The sequence below is a fragment of the Phascolarctos cinereus genome, unplaced genomic scaffold, assembly GCF_003287225.1.
Source record: "Phascolarctos cinereus isolate Bilbo 61053 unplaced genomic scaffold, phaCin_HiC Scaffold_5;HRSCAF=322, whole genome shotgun sequence".
NCBI lineage: Eukaryota > Metazoa > Chordata > Mammalia > Diprotodontia > Phascolarctidae > Phascolarctos > Phascolarctos cinereus.
In genome coordinates this window covers 154780027-154802946 of record NW_027555958.1, presented here as the reverse complement: position 1 = coordinate 154802946, position 22920 = coordinate 154780027, and the positions used below count along the sequence as shown (strand labels likewise).

Genomic DNA, 22920 nt, shown 5'->3' with positions numbered 1-22920 from the left:
TCTATATGACTATGACAATGTTAATGGAAGGAACAACAAAAACCCTGAACATTATGGAATTATAATGACCAAGCTTGGCCTTGGAGAAGAGATGAGAAAATGCATCTTCCTGCTTCTGTGTATATGTGGGGTTTTTTGGAGGGCGAGGTGGGAGGAAGGGATTGGAAAGAAAGTGATGGATGATGAGTGCATATGCTGTCTTTGTTGTAAGGAAGTCTTGATGAATAGGGGACAGGAGATGATGGGAAAACAAAAAAGCAATGAAACTTTAAAAAAAAGGAAAGAAAAAAAGAAAGAAATCATCCAACTTCCAGGTAAACTTTTGATCAAGTTAGCTTTAGTCGTATTACTATTCATAATCTTGCCTGTCATTAAAATTCATGGAATCACAGAATTTTAGGACTGGAAAGAACCTTGGAGATAACCGGGCCGAATTCCCTAACTTTCTGATGAGATCTTCTGCTTTTCCAGACTACATTCTCCTTCTCTCCAAATGAAAAAGGACAAATCAGATCCTGGTCAAAGGACCTCCTTCCAGTGTTCCCATTTATACTCAGTGAAACCAAACTTACCATCATCTTTTCCCCTGCCTTTCTACCCAAAGTAGAGGAATCTGGGTTTGGGAACTGACTGTGGCTGCTACAACAAGGACATGTTACCTCCTCCAACCTGAAGAGCCTATCTCCCAGCCCTGTCTAGTGTGCTCAAAGAGAGAAGACCTAACGCACCCTGGGGTCATTTCCATTTGGGGGCTGCTCCTCCAATTTCTCAACAGGGCACTCAGCAAAGCCTGAGCCTCTTATGTGGAGGCTTCAGTTCACAATGCAGCCACCTGATGGCGCCCCAAAGTGCAAAATGAACAACCGACAGGTGAGGTTTTGCACAATGGTTCTGTTTATGGCTAACCCAGGGGACATGCTTTCTCTCAAGGTCCTGGAAGCTCCAAGCTGTGGAGGTCATTCAGAACATATGCTTAAAAAACAAAAAAAGTAAAAAGATCAGGACTAAAGTACTTGTTCTGCAAATAAAACAAATGGCATAGCTAAATGAATTCCAGTGCCAGAAGGAAGGTGGTCCTTCCATGATTCTGAACTCCTACACTACACAGTGGGATGGGATAATTACTAATGCTGGAGCTTCCATGCTCTTTTGAGAGAGACAGAAAAGATTGCTTAGTTCCCAAAAGATCCCTTCAGATGGGTGTTCACAGGCAGAATATAAATTCATTTACTCCACAAATATGTTGTTTTAATAAGCTCAAAGGGAGAGTATATTCAAACCCCACTCATCCAATAGATATTTATGGAGCCCTTGTATATTATGTGAAGGGCACTTTCCCAGGTGACATATTAGTTGTGGTACACACACTGGATGTGATGAGCACCATGCAACATCATTGGAAATGAAACTATTGCATTCAGAATCAGCTTCCATATAGTCAGAGCATTGAATGGTTACAACCAAAGTGAATACCAAACTGCAAGGATAAATAGATGAGAGGCCACTGAGACAATGGCAGCTCCAGTTCAGCTAACTAGAGGCTAGAAATGAATTATTACAGAGGTAGGAAGAAAACCTTCATAGGACTATGACATGAGAGCCAAAAGAGGAGAGATTAGGATAGAGGAGGGGGTAGCCAGCTGGAACAAAAACTACAGAAAGTTCAGGAGGATGATGAAGGAGAAAAGATCCTCGGATTTAGCAATACAGTTGGCAAGTTAGTTGGTAACCTCTGGGAGAACAGTTTCAATAGTATGATGGAGTTGGAAGCTGTATTATAGGATGTAGAAGTAGGGGGTATAAACTATTCTTCCTAGGGGTTTATCAATGCAGGTAACAGAGTGACAGAACCATAGCTTAGGGGAGTAGCAACACCAAGTGAAGGTTTTCTCCTTTCATTTCCCATGAAAATAAATGAGATAATTTGTAGACCCCTTTAGATCAGCCCATTTATTGCCAAGAACTGATATAGAAGGGAACAGAACTAGAACAATTTATACAAGAATAGCAAGATCGTCAAGAAAAACAACTTTGAAAGACTTAACTCTAATCAATACAATGACCAACCATGTCTCCTGAGGACCTATAATGAACCACATTTCCCACCTCTCACAGAAAGGTGAGAGATACCAGGTGAAGAGAGAGTTGTTCTTGGACATGGCCACTGAGGGCATTTGTTAGCTCCTCTATGCTTATTTGTTACAAGACCCCCCCTTTTTTGCATTACTTTTTCTAGGGTTTTCTAACTTGGGGTGGGTTGGAGGTGGGGAATGGTGGTTAGCAACAGTGATTTAAAAAAAAAAGGAGGGGGCTACTGACACATTTTTTAAGAGCTCAGATAAGAACAGAAGGAAGTTCAGAAGGAAGCATAGACAAGAAGGATGTGTTGAATTTATTATATATTTTTAAAAATCAAGCTGAAGACTTACGGTTTCACAGAAAATTAAATATTTATGTTTTTGTATAGATGGAAATGCTCTGAAATGCTCAGAATTCACCATTACTCATAACTATGGCACCTCCATGATTCTATATTCAGAAGATTCCTGTCAGGTAACAATTTCCTTTCTTGTCATCTTCCTTTTTGTTTTATTGCTCCTAAATCCAGTCTTCATGCTCACCACAACCTCTAATCCCTCTGTTATCTCCCTATACTTCCTTCCATTATCCCTACTCTGGTCTTGGTCTCCTCTTTACACACACTTGACACTATGGTTGACACCACAGAGTCCCACGATTTCCCTGCCCTGCTATCACATGCACTACACCAATCTTCAACTATAGACTACCAGCTGGGCACTGAGATAGAAAAAGAAGACATATTCACCTAAAGTCTTCTAGAACAGCAGTGTCAAACAACTAGAAATGGGAGCCAGAAACCATACACAGGAATCTTTATGAGCCACATATTGACTTAGAAAACTACATATTAATATTATCTATATTTTATTATATTTTCATTTATTTCATTAAATATTTCTCAATTACATTTTAATGTGGTTCAGGCTACAACTCAGGAGTGTTGACACTTCTGTTCTAGAAGAAGTCTTACACAGAGACCACATAAAGAATTCCCTATTCAACTGATCACCCAATAGGCATTTATTATTCACTTACTATGTGCCAGGCCTTGTGCTAAGTGCTACTGATGTCAAGGTTTTCAGAAGCTTGGAGTTGGAAGGAACACTCAGAGGCTACTCAGTACAATCTGTACCTGAATAGGCATTCTCTCTATAACCTATGTCAGTGGTTGCACAGTCTTTGCATGAAGACCTATACTGAGAGGGAAACCACTATAACTGTGTTAGTTTCTACTTCACATCACTCCATCTTTTCCACAAGAGTAGCATGAGACTTGGTCAAATGCTTTGGGCCAAATCAAGAAAACTGTATCTAAAGCATTCCCTTAATCTGTCTCATGACCCTGACAAAAAGGAAATTAGATTAGTCTGGCAGAACCTTTCTTGATGAAGCCACACTGGCTCTTTGTGATCACGGATTCCTTTTTTACAGGTTCACCAGTCATGCCTTTAATAACACATGATAAGAATTTGCCAGGAATAGAAGTAAAAGTTCACTGGCTTATAACTTACAGATTTGACCCTCTTCTCTGTTCTGAAAATCAGGACACATCCCCTTTTCTAGCTCTGTTGTACCCCTCCCAATGCTCTCCAAAATCAATGAATCATCATTATCTCCAAATTATGCCATTTACAGATTATACTGCCCTAATTGTACTGAGCTCCAAAACACAACAAAGCCTCTTTGGTGAAATCAAGAGCAGCATCAAAGAGACTGGTCTTACTCTCTTACTAGAAAAAGAAAGTAAATTAAAAAACATACTGCCCACTATGACAAATCTGCCATAAAAGACATTCTACTTTGTAAAAAAAAAAAAATATATATATATATTGCACATGTATTTGTATACATATTATATATATATTTTAATCAATTTTGTATAGCATACCTAGTCTATATATACACGTAACATGATGTGTGTGCATAGCTCTACTAAGTTATAGAGAAGTCTCAATCTACACGAACGGAGCTAGTCTCCACATCAGAAAATCCTCACATTGAGAAAATTGGAGATTTTTTGCACATTCATCCATTCATACACATCCATCTACCAATGCATCTATATAGTCAAATCAGACACTGTAAATAAGCAATGAACTGGGCCCAGAGTGAAATAGGAAGTCATTAGGCTATGTGACATTTCACAAATTATACAGTACTTTACAATGATTCCATAATGTAAAAGCCATCTCTTTAATGTCAACATTATCCCAGCGATGCTATGTGGTTGCAACTCCCTGAAACACCATGACCTTGTAAGATCACTGCCAAAGATTCCATTGCCAAAAGCAATGGAAAGGCACATGGTAGGCAACAGGATATTACTGATGACGACTTATACACCTTAGAAGCAGTGTAAAAGACATTATGGATGTCATGGATGAATGGAGAAAGAAGATCACTGATCATACAACACTAGTCAAAGCTCAGGGATCAACAGTTCAGGTGCTAGTTTGATACTCCTGAGTCATTAAAAGAAGCAGACGAAGGCCACGAAAACATTCTGTGAATCCTCAATGGAGAATTTATGGAAAGACAGAAACGTGGCTGGACTATGATCTGCACCAACAAAGGGATTATCTACATCAGCAAAACGAGGAAAACCATCCATCAACAGAGCTGTGGAAAGGAGGAGGACTTAACCCTAGGTCTGACACTTACTCACTGTGTGGTGCTAAACAAGTCCCTTGACCTTTCTGGTCCTGAGTTTCGTTCTCTATAAAATAACAGGGCTAGATTAGGTGATTTAACATTCTATGATTTAATAAACTAATGAAAGATCTACGTAAGGTGAAAAGTGGAGTCAGGCCAAAGTCTGAATTTATCTTTGGCCTGCTCTTTTATTTCTACCTGATTTTTTCTCCTTTCTCTCTAGCTATACTTTAGATACTAAATCAATTTTGGTTTCTTTCCCATTCAGATTTCACCTGTTATTTAGCTCTTACATGCCCCTTATTCCCTAAGTGCTTTGTGATTATTTATTCATTGTTACTTGCAACCCTAAGAGACAGATCATCATCTTACCCATTTTGCTGAGAGAGAAACATGGGCATACACAATGAGTCAGCAGGAGATTAGGAATTTGATTTCTGAAGCCTCAAGCCTTTGCATGGTGCTAGAACATTATGCCAAATGTGATGAGGGGGAGTCAACAGGGCATAACAGAAAGAACACTGGAGTCAGGAGACCTCACTTCTGTGTTGGTTCCAACACTTAACTTTCTGTGTGTCACCCTTGGTAGTCATTTAATCGTTCCAAGCCAGTTTTCTTATCTATAAATTGTATGAATTGGCACAGAATAAAGTAAGCCAATCCCAAAGAATGCTAGATACCCAAAACAATGTAACGTAAATGAAAAGAACACTAAACTGAAGCTCAACACTGAGTAAAGCTACTGGCCAACCTTAGCCCTAAAGGAGAGATGAGGAAGCACTCTGAGCAGAGGTTGACGACTTGGGGAACAAAACGTTGCTTACATAGTCACAGAGACTCAGTAACTGTTAGTTGGTTTTGCTGAGTGTCTTTTTTTTTGGGGGGGGGGAATAGGTGATACCCAGTAGAATATAATTTGCTTAAAGGCAGTGATTACCTCATTTTTGCATTTCTATCCTCAGAAGCAGCATGGCATAATGGTTAAAGAGCTGGCTTCAAAGCCAGAAGACCTAGGTTCAAGTCTTACCTTTAACTCACACTGGCTACTGAGACCCCAGGCAAACCATTTAAACCTTCAGTGCTCTAGGCAGCTCTTTAGGACTCAATGTGCAGAGAAGGTGCCTGCCTCCATAGGTAATAATAGCTAAAAATAACAGCCAACATTTACACAGCACTTACTATGTGCCAGGCACAGTGTCAAGCACTTTACAACTATTATCTCATTTGATTCTCACAATAACCCTCAGATGCAGACATTATTATTAACCCCATTTTACAGTTGAGGAAATTGAGGCAAGCAGAGGTTAAGTGACTTGCCCAGGGTCACATAGCTGGTAAGTCTCTGAGGCTGGATTTGAACTCTAGTATTCCACGACTCCAGGTCCAGTGCTCTATCCACTGCACCACCTAGCTGAGTTTCCTTATGTGGAAGTTGCCTAGTCACTGTCCCTGTCCTCAATGTCTGACCCATAGTAGGTATTTAATAAATGCTTACTGATTGGTATCTGAAAGTGACTGGTACGTAAAAACAAAGAGCATCAATAAATCACCTTCAAATAGAAGATAACAAAGAGACTCCCCCTATACCAAAAGGGGAAATTGCACTGGAGGATTTCTGAGGTCCCTTTCAACGTTGAGTCTGTGGAAAGAAGTTGGCATTCTTTGATACAGCTGAGCCTATACGTGTGTTCTCAAGTCTCTTTAAAAGAGACACGTTTCACCTTCATGATTTTCCCCAGCCACCCTACCAGTACATAAAAGCCACAAAATAATTTTATATTCTGTCATGAATACATTTTTTGGCACGAATGCCAATCTACTAAATCCTAAAGCCTTTTGTAAAGCTCAGTAACAAAAGAGGCCCCAAGACTTCAAGCTAAACCAACCACAGAAACAAAGAAACTCTCAGAAATAGGGAGAAAGCTAGAAAAGTCTACTCCTGTGTTTCTAGTACATCTCTCAGCATGAAAATAGATGAAAGGAAACAAACTGCAGGGAAGTCATAAATGATTTATAAATGGGCTAACTTAATCCTGTAACCAAATGAAAGGAATAATTTCTTTTTAAAGTGCCTGATAAGGCATGTTGTATTGGGGCAAAGAATCTAAAAAGATTGCACACACTCTGGCCAGTAGAACATCCTTGTACATCAAATAAAAGTGTTGCCTTTTAGCCAGGGTCCTAAGCACAGCAACAGAATCATCCATGATTCTTACTTGAGCCTAGCTCAGATTTTTATGGTGTCATATGGCCTGTTCTTAGGAATGGTTATATGAAAATTCTCTAAATTCACTGTATTTATTTGCCTTTTTTTGGGGGGAGGGGTGAGGCAATCGGGGTTAAGTGACTTGCCCAGGGTTACAGTGCTAAGGTCATGTGTCTGAGGCCACATTTGAACTCAGATCCTCCTGACTGCAAGGCCAGAGCTCTATCTACTGTGCCACCCAGCTGCCCCCACTATATTTATTTTCAAGGGTTTAAAGTAAGAAAGTTAAATTTCTCTCTCGGAATATGAGGAGCCAATCTCCAGTGATTCCACAACAGGCAAAGATAAGGTATAGTTTTCCTACCAGGTGAAAAATTTTAGAAAAGACAAGAAAAACTCAAGTGCTTTATGACATAACCAGCACATAAACAAATTGCTATCAGATTTTCCCCATGTCCAAGAAGAACATTTAGGTGTGGAAACTTATTAAAAAATCTTATTAATACTGCAAGCCACATGTTATCTATGTATTCCTACTGAATAAATCATGAAGAATAATGGATGGGCTACTGTCTGATATAAAAAGTGATTTCACTTGAGAGTTTCTGGGGATATCAAAATGTGGGGACAAAAATGACATCTTTTATGATATCATCAGAACCAAGAGATTAAATTTTTCCTCCAACTCACTGAATCTCAGTTCTTACATATAACCATTTTAATAAAGGCAAAGGACTAGGGGGAAGAGAGAAATGAACTCCATTGTTAGGTGGCGCAGTAGATGGAGCACCAGCCCTGAAGTCAGGAGGACCCGAGTTCAAATCTGACCTCAGACCAAACACTTGACACTAGCTGTGTGACCCTGGGCAAGTCACTTAACCCAAATTGCCTTTAAAAAAAAAAAAGAAGTGCATTGGTGGTTTTTTCCTTCCACAATGCCTCTTGCATCCTTAAAGAAACCCTAAATGTAGGATAACTAATTTGCCTAAAGTCACGCAGCTGGTTATTAAGGAGTATGGTGTGATACAAAGAGCACTGGACTTGGAAGTCAGGGGAGAACTAGGTTCAAATCCCAGTTCTGACATTTAATAGTTATATGACCTTGGGAAAATTCACTTAACCACTCCAAGACTTTTTCTTCAGCCGTAAAATAGAGGTAACAATACTTGCATTGATTGCCTCACAGTGATGTTGTACTTTCCACAGAAAGCACTTGGTAAGCGCTGGTGAAATGTAAGTTATTACTATTAACAGAGTTTAGACTGGAAATAAGTGAAGAGCCTCCTAGTCCCATATGTATTGTGTCTAAAACACCATATACATAACACAGTTGTGTCTCAAACACTCTAAAATTCTACATGAACACACATGGAATTGGAGGAAAGAAGGACAAGGTCTTCTCCCCTAATTGTCTGTCTAATCCAAGCCTGGGAAGATTAAAAAACCCTACCTCATCTATCATGGTGAACTCCTATTCACTAACCGCAGTGCAGAGGTCTAGCTTTTGTGTGTTGTTTTGTTCATTTGTTTGTTTGGGAGGACAGGATGGAGGAGAGAACACAACAAATAGGTTTAATACCTTCTGGATTAAGTAAGCCACAATAAAAGACCTACAAATTTCACTAAATATTTGCAAGATGTCATTTCCTAGAATATTTGAGCTAGAAGGGACTTCAGAGATCAGTTCAGACCTGAAACAGTCTTAGACGGGTCTAATGAAAATCAGGCACTGAACCTTTTTTTTTTGAGTCAAAATATAAATAAAAAATAACATAAAATAAATTTTAATAAATAAAAATAAATATTTAAAAAGCCACTGTTAGCACCTGTTGCTGAGGTTTTCATGAAAGAAAACTCTAAGATAATCTGATACAGGCAGATCTGCACAGTGAATAAGACTGGGATGGTAGAGGAACTTTCTCCAGAGAAAGTCCCTTCCCGCTCCCCAAACTCAAAAGAAATCAAGCCTTTAGGAAATCATATGCATATGATATTGTCCGTGTGTCCCTTATATGCAAAAATGGTCCCAAATGTCATCCAGTTAGGCAGCTGCTACAATTCCTCTTCCTTTATGGAATTTCAGTGTCATGGACTTAAGAGCCAGAAAGGCTCTTGGAGGCCATCCAGTACAACATCAGAGACTGACATTTAGACAGGTTAAGTCACACCACTATTTGTGGCCTGAAGCAGGATTTGAACCTAGGCCTGTCTTTTACCCTACCCTGCCTTTCATTTTCCTTCCCTCTTCCCCTTGGCAGGTATCTGAAGCAGGGAGCAACATGGAGGAGGGCTGATCACTTCTCAAAGCTCCTGCTATCTCTCTTCACAACTTCTGCTATTACTCTAGCAGCCACAGCCTCAGCATGTCCCAGTTCTTCTTGCCTTGCAGAGGGGCTATCCTGATACTGTGAAGAAATTATAAAGCAGGTGCTTCTCTGAAATATAAAGCAATTTTCCTTCAGTCCTTTGAATATCCAAAGACCTACTATTAGCACTTATGTGAGTTCTTGTCTTTCCCAAGAGTATTGAAGAGGGAAAAAAAAGAACATACTGTAGGGATACCTTATCCAGTTTCTAATTTTTACTACTAAAAATAACAACACTGAGAAAACATCACAAGGGATGCATGCTTGCTTGGGGACAGGAGGAGAGAAGTTTGAGAAGTGTGCTGTGTTCCATGGTGAGTCACATAAGGAAAGAAACCAGTCATGTTGCTCTGAATGCTGCTTTTTGTGCACCTGAGATTCCTCCTCTGTAAAGGGAAGCTACTACTTGTCTCATTTACCACCCACCGTTGTCATGAGGAAATTGCTTTGTAATGTAGCGTAATGAATACAATGCCAGGCTGAAAGTCATGAAGATCTGGCTTCAAATCCAGCTTTTAACCTCTAGATGGTTCAGGCACTAATCCCTAAGACTTTTATTAAGTCAGAGATGGGTTTTGCTTTGCATTAATGGAGGGAGTTTCCACTTCAGGAATTTTTTAGGAGATAAAATCACAGATTATCATTCTTATTAACAAACTCTCTAAGCTTAAGTTGTCCTCATCTACAAAATGAAGGCATCAGACAACAGGTCTAACGCTGGGCTACCCTCCTGCTCCAAAATCCTGATTACTATGAAACACTGTTGAAAACAATAGATGGTAGAAGAGGAAAGAGAAACTGGCAAGCCAATTTCTGGGACTTTCAGGAAAAAAAAATGGTGTAAAAAAATGTCTCCAAGGTTTACAGTCCCAGCCCCTTGCGATTTCTCACTCTTCACTTTTTAAACATTTTTTACTGCCCTTATTACCTTTTTCCTGCTAGGACTAGCTCCCCAACCTGCTGAAGCCCCTGCCCCTATCCCAAGTCATTCCTACTTCTAGGCCAGAGGAAGGATGTCAGGGCTATAGACAAAGGGGAGGAGGGGTATATGGAGGATGTATTCTTGGTATGTCCCAAAGTACATCTCTAAATATATTTTGTCGCAGAAACACTGGACACAATAGTTATTTAGCTTCCACAGCAATACTGCAACACAATACTGTGCTTCAAAAAACCCGTGATTTCTCTTACTATAATGGCAAAATTTAGCCAAAAAATTAAAACTTAAATTAAAAAAAAAACACTGGCAGGGCTATGGGGAAACTAGTCATTCTAATCCAGTCAACTCTCATCATTCATGGTAGTTATGTGCTATAAAGTCACTGAATTAGCAAACAATGAAGCTCTGCTCCTGGGGAAATATCAGGTTAGGTTTCTGTGAGCCTCTGGTCACAGATTTACTTAGGCACTTTGCAGAGAGGCCTCCATATGGATCACAGAATCTCCTCTTCCTTTTTCTGGATGTATTGTATTGTTGATTCAACACTGAACTCATAGCCAACAGTATTATAACTCATGCCTGAATGAAGCTTATCTAACACATGTATTTTCTCCATAAGGTACATCACAGCCCTCTCATGCTTAGGAACACTAGACAGCACTTCAGCACCACACTTGAGGGCCATTTTTAAACTGCAAAATCAGCAACAAAAAGCACAAAAAAAGTGAAAAACATGGCACTAAAAAGACCGCAAAAACTGCCTTCATATTGATGAAAAATACCTTCATATTGTTTACAGTAGGACAGCAGAAACAAGATGGTATGGAGTCGCTTTGTTCAACCTCAGCTGTGAATGTGGGCATTGGACTGTTTTTTTGCCACTGCACATGTCCACAAATGACTGCAAAAGCACCACAAGTATTGATTTGGAGGTTACAAAAAAATTTTTAGCAAGCAAATTCACAAATACAGAATTCACTAATAATACAGATCAACTGTATGTTACTGGTGAAATTTTACAGTGGTGTAAATATTCTGGAAGGCAAAATGGCAAGATATAATGTCACAGAACTGATCATACCTTCTGAATTATCAGACAATCTAAAAAGGACCTATTTGTACTCAAATACTATTAGCTGTTCTATTTGTAATGGTAAAATACATTAGAAACAACCCATATGTCTAATGGTAGAATAAATTTTTATTATGGTCTATTAATGTAACATGATATTATGGTGCCAGAATTTGAGTCAGAAAATATGAAACATACAAAAAAATGGAAAGGGCTAATATTAGGTAATGAGATCAGCAGAACCAGAACTATACAAGAACTGACTACAATTCTGTCAAAGGCAGTGGAACTTCACACAGAATCGAGAAGGGGGTTACCAACTATGTGTCAGGAATAGTGGTTAAGTGCTAGAGCAAAATGCATTTGTTTCTACTTAGTTATAAAACAACTACTTATAATTAGCAAGTATATAAGATTTATTCTTCATTCTGTATGTTTCAATGATTCTTTGTTTTTGTTACTATCTCTGTTAATAAAAGTAAAATTAAAATTAAAAGATCTGAGACTTGGGGGGGGGGAGATGGGGCAGAGTACTCCCTCAAATGGTGCAGTTCACCACCTCTTCATGCTACAGCAGAATGGTTCCAAGAGCTGCTGAGCTCTAAAATACTTCCAACTGAATAGTCAAGCCTCTGGTGACGAGCCTTCTCAATCTCAGTCATCAGACAACAGATATCCAGACCAAAGCCAGGCTTAGAATTGAAACCTTTTCAGTGTGGTAGAACCTGCCAGAGGTTTCAGCTACACAGTAGAGAAGGACAAAATACTTGACTTAAAGTCAAAAACCCCCAGCTTTGCTACTTAGAAGTTACAGAACCAGAGACAAGTCATTTAGCCTCAGTTTTCTCATTGGCAAAATAGGGATAATAATATACAACTGACCTCACAGGGTTTTTGCTAGGAAAATCCTTTGTAAACTTTCAATGAATCAATAAGCATTTATTAAATGCCTAGTACATACCAGGCACTAGGAATACAAAGACAAGATAAGAACAATAGCTATGAATAACAAAAACAGATTTGAGAGATGTTATGGAGGTAGAAATTCCAAGATCTGGCAAACTAACTGGATATGTGTGATGAGGAAAACTCAGGTGATTGGAAGGATGGTATTGACCTCAACAGAAATCAGTCCTATATTGGCCTAATATTTGAAGAATCCAGATCCTCATTCACAACACAAAGAGGCTAATGAACAGGGCAGAACTTCTGTACAATACAAACATCTATGGGAAAATATCTTATTTTCAAAGAGCCAACTCAGAAATATGTCTTTTGGGAACACAGTACATTTTTAAGTTGGAGCCTGCTTTGCAAATGTTCCAGATGTCAATGGACCCACTCTGCATAAGTCAATAGCTGATCTCTAATGTGAATGATGCTTCTGAAATATTTGCTGGGGGAAGGGGGTGGGGGTGGGATAGGGTGGGGTGGAATCCAAAAGCCAAGGATATGTCTGGGTTCCTACCGTTTTCCACTACAGTTCTTGTCATTCAGCCCACCAACCTTGCTCAGAGCAGACCAGGCTGTGAGAGCAACATAGGGCAAGGAAGCAGCTTCAGTGTGAGTGAGACACTTGGGCTTACGAGACACCTATATTTGAAGATAAAAATGTCATGGACAAGCAATTACTTACATGTTCATACCAAAATAAATTAAATAAGCTTGCTTTTAAGTAGAGATAGGAACCAGACCTGTAATTTCATTGATATAGGGAACTCCTATGAGTTGACTGCTAGTGAACTTTCTCTATTAATTAATGCAGGACAGCACCTTCTCTAGAAATTACAGTCTCAGACAGGTGCCTAGAACTCTGGGAAGTCAATGACATGGTTAAGATGTGTCAGGGCAGAACTTAAGGTCTCCCAGTTCCAAAAGCAAAGCTCTTTCCTCTTTTCCAGGTTACATTTAAAGCTGCTCAAATTGTCATTTATGATGCTATAATCTTTGTCATTCAAGGTTTAGTTAAGAGGTCTTTCGAAGCCCATGGCCTAAAGCTTCCAAATTATCCCTAAGTCTTAAAACCAAATGAGTGGATCTGGCTTCATAGATAGCCAGGTTCAATGGAGAGTTTAGGTAGACCACCTAAGATTACTGTATTCCCTCTCAAAGCACCATTCACTTAGGTGAGAAACAAAAGATTCCCTCTTCCCTTCCTCTACCTGATATCCTGCTGGCCAGCCCCCCCCCCCCCCCCCGCCCCTTTCCCTCTCTGCTCAAATATTCAGCCTCCTGAGATAAGAACATGGATCCCGTTTCTCACGTAAGCCAGGGAAACATCTTGAGCTCTATTCTAAATCCCCATCTTAAGAAGTCAGGAGAGCCTTCTGATATAAAATTCTGCTTTTGTCTTACAAAAGTTCCTTTTCTTCCTCCTTCCTGATGACTGCCCCCGAAGTATATATGCCCCCAAAGTATACCAGGTCCTGAAACCAGCCAATGCTTTCCAACAAGCATCTGTTTACTCTCTCTGATTTCATGAAAAACTTCATGTAGTTACCTCATTTGCACTGGCTACGACAAACTCTGATAGAGTGCCCTGTTTCCATGGAGGAACTGCTGCCCACACCTAAAAAAAAAATCCATATATAAACATAAATATTTTAAAATAAATTTCTATTCTGATCTAGCGAATTTAAAAGAGCTTCTCTTTCTCAAAACATAGCCTACTCTCTCCAAAAGTAACCACCAACAGTACATTGATGTATACTATAATCAAAATGATTTTCAAGTGGGAGTCAATCTACAACTTAGCATGCTTCAGTGGGCACAGCCTCACCATACTAGAGCCTGGTGCCAGCACATCCCACTGTATTTGTGTTCTTGAAAAGAACTTAAAAAAAAAATTAAGTAAGCAGGCTGAATGGTGCTAAAGTAGTTGAGAAAAGCTGAAAGCAAACAAAACCCAGCTGGCCTGAAATGTTCATTAGCAAAAGAAAACTCCTAATGAAAGTGTAGTGCTAAAAATAAGAAACAATTAATCTGAGGGTTTACATCTATTTTCTATGCCAGACTTTCAGCAATTTTAAAAGTGAAAACTTAAATGATAAGAACTATCATTTAAGAGCTCCTATAAGAAACTAATAGCCCCAAACGTTAATTCTTATATATAAATATATCTCCCAGATATTCTCCCCTTTTCCCCCCCAAAAGGTATGGATTTAAGAAAATCCAGAAATCAAACTATTGCCCCAGAAGGCAAGAATCCCATCTTGGAATTTCAGATAACATTATGCTGAAAAGGAACTTAAGAGCTCTTCTAATCTGACCCTTTCATTTTATTGATAAGGAAGCAGGTCTAAAGAAATTACATGACTTATCAAAGGTCTCATGGTCAGTCTGTGGCAAAGGCAGGAAGAGAACCCAGCTCTTCTAATTCCTAAATTGGATGGATACTCTGTACTAGGACACCAAGAATGCCTAGTACAACAGACTGTCCACATGAATGTTGCTGAATGAAATTATTTTAGAATTTTAAAACTCTTCCATGGAAAGCCCAAGGAAACACTAGACAAAGAGGTCAGGAAGTAATGTGAACAAAATAAGGTCATCAACCAGGCACTGTCACTGATGATTGTGTTCTAGAATGAAGTCACCCAAAAGAAATTTCAAGCCATAAAAAAAAGGTAAAGCAGGTAACAGGCAGGAGCAGTATTGGGTTACATCACCTGATCTCCAGGTTTGAAATAGGTAACGGAAAGCCCACATTCCATCACTACGCCAGAGACATCCCGGCCCAGGGTCAAAGGAAATTCTTGCCCAAGTCTTTCATAATCAGCGGATCACGCCTCATATTTAAAGCTCTTGCTCCATACCCACCTATAAAACATGATTTATCAATTTTCTCCATTTCAAGAAGAGGGCTAGACAAGTTTAAACACAACCACAGAAGCATAAAACAGAAACAAATGAACATTAGCTTCCTTGGCTACGTGAGGTGTAATGAAGTAAAATGGATTCACAGAACTTTGTTTTATGGAAGAGGGAAGACAAAGACCCATAGGGGTGAAAGTGCTTGTTCAAGGTAAACCAGGTAACTTGTGGCAGGGCTGGAACCAGAATCCAAGTCTCCTGACCCAATAATGACTCTTCAGAAGACAAGATAAAGACCACACTAGGTTTATACTGAACTTCTGGGAAGGGAGGAGGGAGGGGAACATTTAGGCCCTTCCCTATAGAGGAGGAAACTGGCCCAGGTTGGAAACTGAACATATCAAAGCTCAAGCTGATCACAAGGGATCCAGATCACGAGAAGCCATTGCACCTACAGCCTGGGAGAGATTAGAAGACTCAGTTTTAAGATGGAGCGAGGAAGGGAAGAAGGGAGAGAGGGAAGATGTAAGGACACTAAATATCTAGATGAGTATTGCTGCATTCAAAGCAGTCAACTTACAAAGCAACATCTTTTGGTTCTTCCCTTTTGAAAATGACTTTAGTGTCTAAGGCATATTCTTTTGATTATTCTCAATAGTGACAAATCTTTGCCTTTGAAAAAAACATTGGGCATGGGGTCAAAGAAAGCCTTGGATTTGAATTCTGACACATATTAGCCATGTCCCCATAAGCAAATTGCCTCACATCTCTATGCTTGTTATTGTGAAAATCAAATGACACAATTTAAAACACTCTGTAAATCTTAAAAGTGCTACATAAATGCTAATTATTGCTATCAGAGGATGGATTACATTTTTAGAAATGTCTCAGACATATTTAGGGCCAAATCTAGCATATAATAGAGATAGTCAAGCTGGATAACATTATTTTTAAACAAACCAAAAAAGTTAATAGTCATAAACAAATACAACTGAATTTTAGGGGTGGGAGAGAAAATGGAGTTGGGAATATGAACTAGTTCTAAGGGTCAATTCCAAAAAAGGAACTTCTAAAACATCATGAGCAATAGAATTGATAGAACAAGTATAACCTCCCAAGGTGATGACTTCAGAAGTGACTTTTCAGATGTATAAACATTAAGTGTGCTTGTTCATTAAAATCTTACAAATTTAGCTCTTGGGCCATCCTAGTAACAACTTATCAATTTCCATTCTGCCTGGAGAGCCCTGATTAAAGCCCAAGGGAAGAAAGTAGAGGCAAAAGTCCAAGCAGGCTGACTGTGAAGACTAGAGGCCAAGATGGTCTCATCTGGCTGAAGCCTTCAGAGATAAACACCCTAACCAGGACTGTACCAACTCTCCTATGTGATCCCAGTCTTTTATTCCTATGTTAAGACTCTTAACCACTATTTGAATCCTCCCTGACCCAGGTCATTCTACCTTTTAATGCAGTGTCTACCTGTCTCTGAAATATATGCACAGAGTTATGCCTCATGGACCCTCTTGACATTCTAGACTGACTGCCTTCTATGTGGCCAAGTGTAGTACTTATCCAATAAATTATTTTTCCTTTTTACTACTTAGTACTTATATAAGTAATACTTATATAATAAATTATTTCTCCTTTCTACTACTTTAGAATCACATTTTTCATTTCTTTTAAAGAGTCAAAATAGAAAGTAAATAGAGCTATCTCCCTCTATTCTCAACAGGCCAACTACACAGTTTACAGTAACTCAAATCAACAAACAAGGCAAAATTGTATTATCTTGTCTATACCCAATACTACATGTCAGCTAGGTGGTGCAGTCGATAAGAGTACTGGGCCTGGAGGCAGGAAGACTCCTCTTCCTGAGTTCATATCTGGCCTTAACAATTATATGTGACACTGGGCAAGTCACTTAACCTGTCTGCTTCAGTTTCCTCATCTGCAAAATAGGGATAATAATAACACGTACCTCCAAGGTTGCTGTGAGGATCAAGTAAGATACTATCTGTAAACTGCTTGGTATGAATGTTAGCTATTATTATCTTTAGACATCATTTAGTCCAACTACCTCATTTTATGCATAAAGAAACTGAGACCACAGAGGTAAAGTGACTTCCCCAAGGTCATACAGGTAATAAGGGGATTTAAACCCAGGGTCTTCTGATTCCAAATCCACTTCCATAGTACCACACTGATTCAGAGGCCACTTCTTAAAGGCTCCAGGTAAATGACCACCTGCAGACAATCTCTCTTCCAACAAATAGATGTCCCTCAGTGAATCTCTGAATTTGTCAGTAAATGTTCTACCCTCTTTCCAACCAATCAACTATATATCCAATCTTTTCCCAAGTCCTATCTTTTATATCTTTATAATATCTCTTACAAAAGATTCCTTCTCTTCTCTGACACAGCCAACACTCATAATCTCACACCTAGATTATTACAACAGCCTTCTGGTTGGTCTCTTTACCTCAATTTTCTCTCCCCTGCAGTGGCCAATTTTCTTTGTAATGTTCAGGCCCAATCGTGTTACTCTACTACTCATTAAACTCTATAGCTCTCTATTATTTCCAGGATAAAATACAAAATCCTGCGCTTGGCTTTTAAAATCCTTCATGATATAGCCCCTTTCCAGACAACAATCCAGTAACACTGGTCCTCTTGAAGCTCCTTGCATGCCACACTCCACCTTCCAACTCTGTGCCGTATTAAGAGTTGACTCTTCATGCCTGGGATGCTCTTCTTCCTCACTTGTCTCCTGGCCTCTCCACTTTTCTCAAGGCTTAGCTCAAATCCTATCTTCTGCAAGAGGCCTTTCCCTGTACCCCTCCAGAGCTAGGACCTTCCTTGAAACTGCTTCCAGTTTACTCTGTATATAGCTTGTATGTACATAGTTGTAGGCTTGTCCTCTCCTCCCCTTAGAATGTGAGCTCTCTGAGAGCAAGGCTGTTTTTGCTTAGCATAGTGCCTGGCCCGTGAGTGCTTAAAATTATTTGGTGAATAAGTGACTCCTACATGAAAAAGCTACAGAAGTCAATCCTCATTTATAAACACCCGTCTTACAAATTCTCCTTCCCCTCTAAAATGGTGGCCCCACACTCACTGCTGTTCAATTCATGGAAAAACTTTGAGGGCTCAGAAGTCAAGAACAGAAAGAAGCTGTGAAAAGAACAGGAGAGGAAAGGAGAGGGGAGGGGAAGAGTTGCTCTGCCCCTAGATCAATTAGCAAATATCTCTTCTCTGTTGCCTTTCTTTGCATTCCTTGAGTGCCTAGCACATAGAAAGCACTTAATAAAAGCTTATTGTCTGAACGACTTTTATAAACTGCCTGAAATGCCACCAGTTAGAGATTCTTCATTAATAAGAATCTTCTTGTTAAAAACACCAATTACTCTGGGAAAGTTGTGGGGTTTGAGATTAGGCATACATTATTTTGAATTTATTCAATGAGATTGATTTCTCCCTGGCCTCTAGGCGAGATAAGCCCCATTGACCAGAAGGGAGTTTTTGACTAGGAGGTAGCTGAGCAATTTTAGAGGTTAAAGCAGGCTTGGGTGAGATACCACAATGAGACTTGGGGCAATGTGGAGGGTATAGAAAGTAAGGTAGGAGGATGCCAAAGACAAATTTCATTTATTTTCAAATTTCTGCCCAGGGTAGTGCTTTAGAAGGGGTCCCATAGTGGTAGAGGAAAGGGAAAAAGGACAAAATTTTCTATTTCTTTTTCTCTTCTCTGTTGTACCTCACAGGCCTGGTTCATGACATAAGGATTATAATGCATCCTTATTAAGGATTTAATATAATTTAAAGGCTCACGTAGGAATCTAATTCCCACTTATGACACTATTTCCATGGGAAAATGTTCTAAACCAACATAATTTTTTAAATACAAGCTATATATTATTTGGAGTCTGTTTGATTCTATGATCTAGTCATACTCTTCCCTCACATCCCATCCCCCTTTCTCTCTCATGACAAAAAAACCCATAAATTGATAGGCCATTTTATTAGGGTTCAGGTATATTCTGTGGCCAGTGAACAAAATAAAATAACCACTACCACTTTGGCATTCAATATCTATGAGACATCATGTTGTACTAGGAAGAGTCCTAGACTTTGAGTCAGAATATTTGGGTAACATACTTGCATTATCTAATTTAATTTAACTCAACAGTACTTAATTCTACAAGTATTGACTCCATTTAACGTGGCAGGTTATCACGGCAGTTTCCAAGACAAAACAGCCAAAAATCTAAGAGTCCCTATTCTCAAGGAGCTTACACCTGAAGGAGAAGAGGTTTGAGGTATGTGTGGGGTGAAAACGAACGACTGAGATAAATACAACATACACAAAATACGAAAAACAAAAAATACAAAAACGCATTGGGGAAGATGAGCACTATCAACTGGAAGAACTTCACAGAGTATTGTGATGACCAAGGGAGAATGTACGTAAAACATTTTTGCAATGATAAAAACACTGTATAAATATTTCACTGCTTCTCTTTTTTCCAACTCCATAAAAACATAGATAAGTGCCACCTATTCATTGAACTATCTGAGACATAGGCAGCAGAAGTAGGCATTCTCCAAAGCAGAATTTCAGTTCATATGAAACTATGAGGTTATCTACCTCTCCCATTAGCTGAGATAAGCTATTCTGAGAAAGATCCAAATGAAATGCCATCCAGTCAAACTAGTTAACTAGGTCCACAGGATGGGCCAAATGAGTATCTCCAATACACTGATATATCTGCAGTTTAAAAAAAAAATCTCACAGGAGCAAAGTAGTTGATACCTGAAAATGAGAAACTTATTTTGTAGCACAAAATATTATGGAATGAAGGGGGTAGATTTGACTGGCTGACTTAAGTTATTATCTAGACTATTCAGAGGAAGCCAGTTCTAAAGATTACAAAGGTTCTGTGGCCCTGATGTTCCCATGACCCTTATGGCAATGGGAGCCTTATAGCTTGATTAATACAAAACAAATTTTGGTTTGACACTGGTTGCTTTGATTCAGTTCAGATTTTTAAGGCTGTCATTCTTCTTAGTATTTTCCATGATTATCATTTTATGCCCATCAGTTGCTGTCTTCCTTTCAAAACAGATCAGACAATTTCCTTACTTTTTTTTAAGTCTAAGGAAATTACTGGCCACTGCAGCTGACAATGTGCTAAACGTAGTCTAATCCCCTCCCCAACACACAGACACACACACAGACACAGACAGACACACACACACAATCCCCAGCTAGCTATCATTTCTTTCTGGAAAAAAAAAATGCAATCCCTACAAGAATCTATGGATTGGGAATGGGAGTAAGGCAGGGAGCACATTAGCAACAACACAAACTAACCTGGAAATGGCAATCCCTATGATTGCTAGCTCAAAAGAAGTCATTTGGTCTCATGAAGATCATACAAAAGTAAAATCTACTTCTCTATTAGATTGTTAAAAGCAGCCAATGGACCACTGATTTGGTTTTGTAGATTTCACTAGGGAGAAAACAGAAATGTACAAGTTGAATGTAAAGTTTTAAAAGATAAAGTACAAATCCCAGAAAGGAGTGAAAATACTCAAAATTTGGGCTTGAAGTCAGAGGATTTAAAGCAACTATACATCTTATATAAAGTCCAAGCCCCTAGTTTTACAGATGGGAAAACTGAGCTGAAAAGTTTAACTAACTTGGTGAGGTTACACAAGTTAAGAAGCAAGGAGAACTAGGATCTATCTATACACTTAAAAAGAACTGGCTCTTGGAGTAAGAGGACCAAGATTAAAATCCTACCTCTGACATTCCCTTATGGCCTCTAGGTGGCGCCATATTGCACAAAGCCCTGGGCCTGGAGGCCCAAAGATTGGTCTTCCCCAGTTAAAATATGGCCCCATACACTTACTAGAGGTGTGACCCTGAACAAGTCACTTAACCCTGTTTGCCTAAGTTTCCTCAGTTGTAAAATGAGCTGGAGAAGGAAATGGCAAATCATTCCAGTGTCTTTGCCAAGAAAACCTCAAACAAGGTCACAAAGAGTCAGACTTTAACTAAAATGACTGAACAATAAAAAACAAGATGCTTGGATTAGATGGTTTCTGGGGTCCCATCTAGCTCTGGAGCTAAGATTTTCTGACTCCAAATCCTTACATTTCGCCATGGGGATGTTGGATCAAAATTAAAATGACTATTTTAAAACAAACAATGAAAGTATAAAACGTTTAAAATTAACTATTTTTAAATAATTACTCATTTTTCACTGGCTGCACTAATCTGGGACTTCTCTGACTTTTCCACGCTGTCCTAGGATGCTCATTCTTGGGAAAACCTCATCAACCCGAAGGGTTCCTTCAGCCCTGGCATTCCATCCAGCTCATCACCCCCTCTGAACCTCTGGAGGAGGGAGCTTAGCTCAGAAAATCTCCTCAGGGCTCACCTGGCTCATCTACTCTGGGACTTCTGACTTTTTCACCATGCCCCTTGGGTAGGCTCCCTTTCCCCACACCTTGATGCCCCTTTTTCATCGCCTTTGATGTATATCATCCCATTAGACTGGAAACTTCCTTGAAGGCAGAAGCTTTCTTTTTTTCCTATTTGTGTCCCCACTACTTGGCCCGCGGAAGGCCCTCAATAAATGTTTATTAACTATTAGAATCCCAAATTCTCAAGCCATTATGAGACCTCAGAGATTATAAAAGCTAACCCTTCCATTATGAGAAGAAAAACCAAAAGAAACACAATGATTTGTCCAAAGTCAGGCAAGCAAATAGTGGCACAGCCAGAAACAGAACACATATCTATCTCATGCCTCCCAGACCAGAATTCTTTCCAATCACACTGTTTTCTTATTGGGCTAAAAAATTACTCTGAGAGAACTACAAGCATTATAGCAAATTTACAGAAAATAGGAAAGACATGATCCCTATTCTCAAGGAGCTTATCTAAAAATAAAACAATGATAAATATGTATCAATCTATCACTCACAGATAAATTTACGTCTTTAATTACAAAAGTACCTCATACTACCATTTAGTGCCATTTAATTTATTTTTAAAAGGGATTCCTGCATTCCCCAAAGCCTAGCTATATATGCTCCCCCAAACCTGTTGGCCCCCCAAAGTCCAGAAGTGCTCTTTCACCCTTGGAAAAAGAAAAGCTCCAAAGTCTATGTAGCCAAACTGGACAATGAATAACAAAGCAAACAATAGCAACATTGAAAGCCAGTAGTCAAAGGAAGGAGGAACAGGTAGAGAATGTTCTACTTGTTTCTGTAATCAAATGTCAAACCATTCCAGGAAAAAAAAGGAGAATAGGGCTTATTGTGAAAAGAAGGTAAAAGCTGCAGAAACACATTCCCACTTTGATTGGTGCATGAATAAAGCAAAGTAATAAGGTTTCAATTTATGTATATATAAATCCCCCATTGGAGCATAGTTTATTATTAATCTTAATTCGGTAACTGATAGGTAAATACAGAAAGGTTAGTCCCTCAAACACAGCTAAAAAATCTGAATGGATCATTAAGGATATATTGTGGAGGGTTTATAATGGCTGCTTATGAGACTATAAACAGTAGCAAGAAAGAATGTGTAGTCAAAGTCAGTACCATTCAGTAGCTTATTTAACAAATAGGAGGCTAACTGGCTCAGCAGTTTACATGTCTATATTTCTATTTTCTTAGATGAAAATAGTTGACATTTATATGGCACTTCAAAGTTCACAAAGCCCATTACTACATGTAATTTGATCCTCACTACCTTGCTGTAGGTATCAAGTTTTATTTT

At 39.1% G+C, this 22920-nt stretch overlaps 1 protein-coding gene across 1 annotated transcript in view; it reads right to left on the bottom strand.

The window, feature by feature from the left end:
• RTN4IP1 (reticulon 4 interacting protein 1) overlaps positions 1-15137 on the bottom strand; it is a 54275-nt gene extending 39138 nt beyond the window's left edge. The window contains 4 exon segments of the mRNA XM_020976950.2: positions 12787-12911; positions 13819-13887; positions 14987-15084; positions 15087-15137. Of these exon segments, the coding sequence (XP_020832609.1) occupies positions 12787-12911; positions 13819-13887; positions 14987-15084; positions 15087-15111 (317 nt within the window). The 5' untranslated portion in view covers positions 15112-15137.
• Between the last annotated feature and the right edge of the window lie 7783 nt (positions 15138-22920).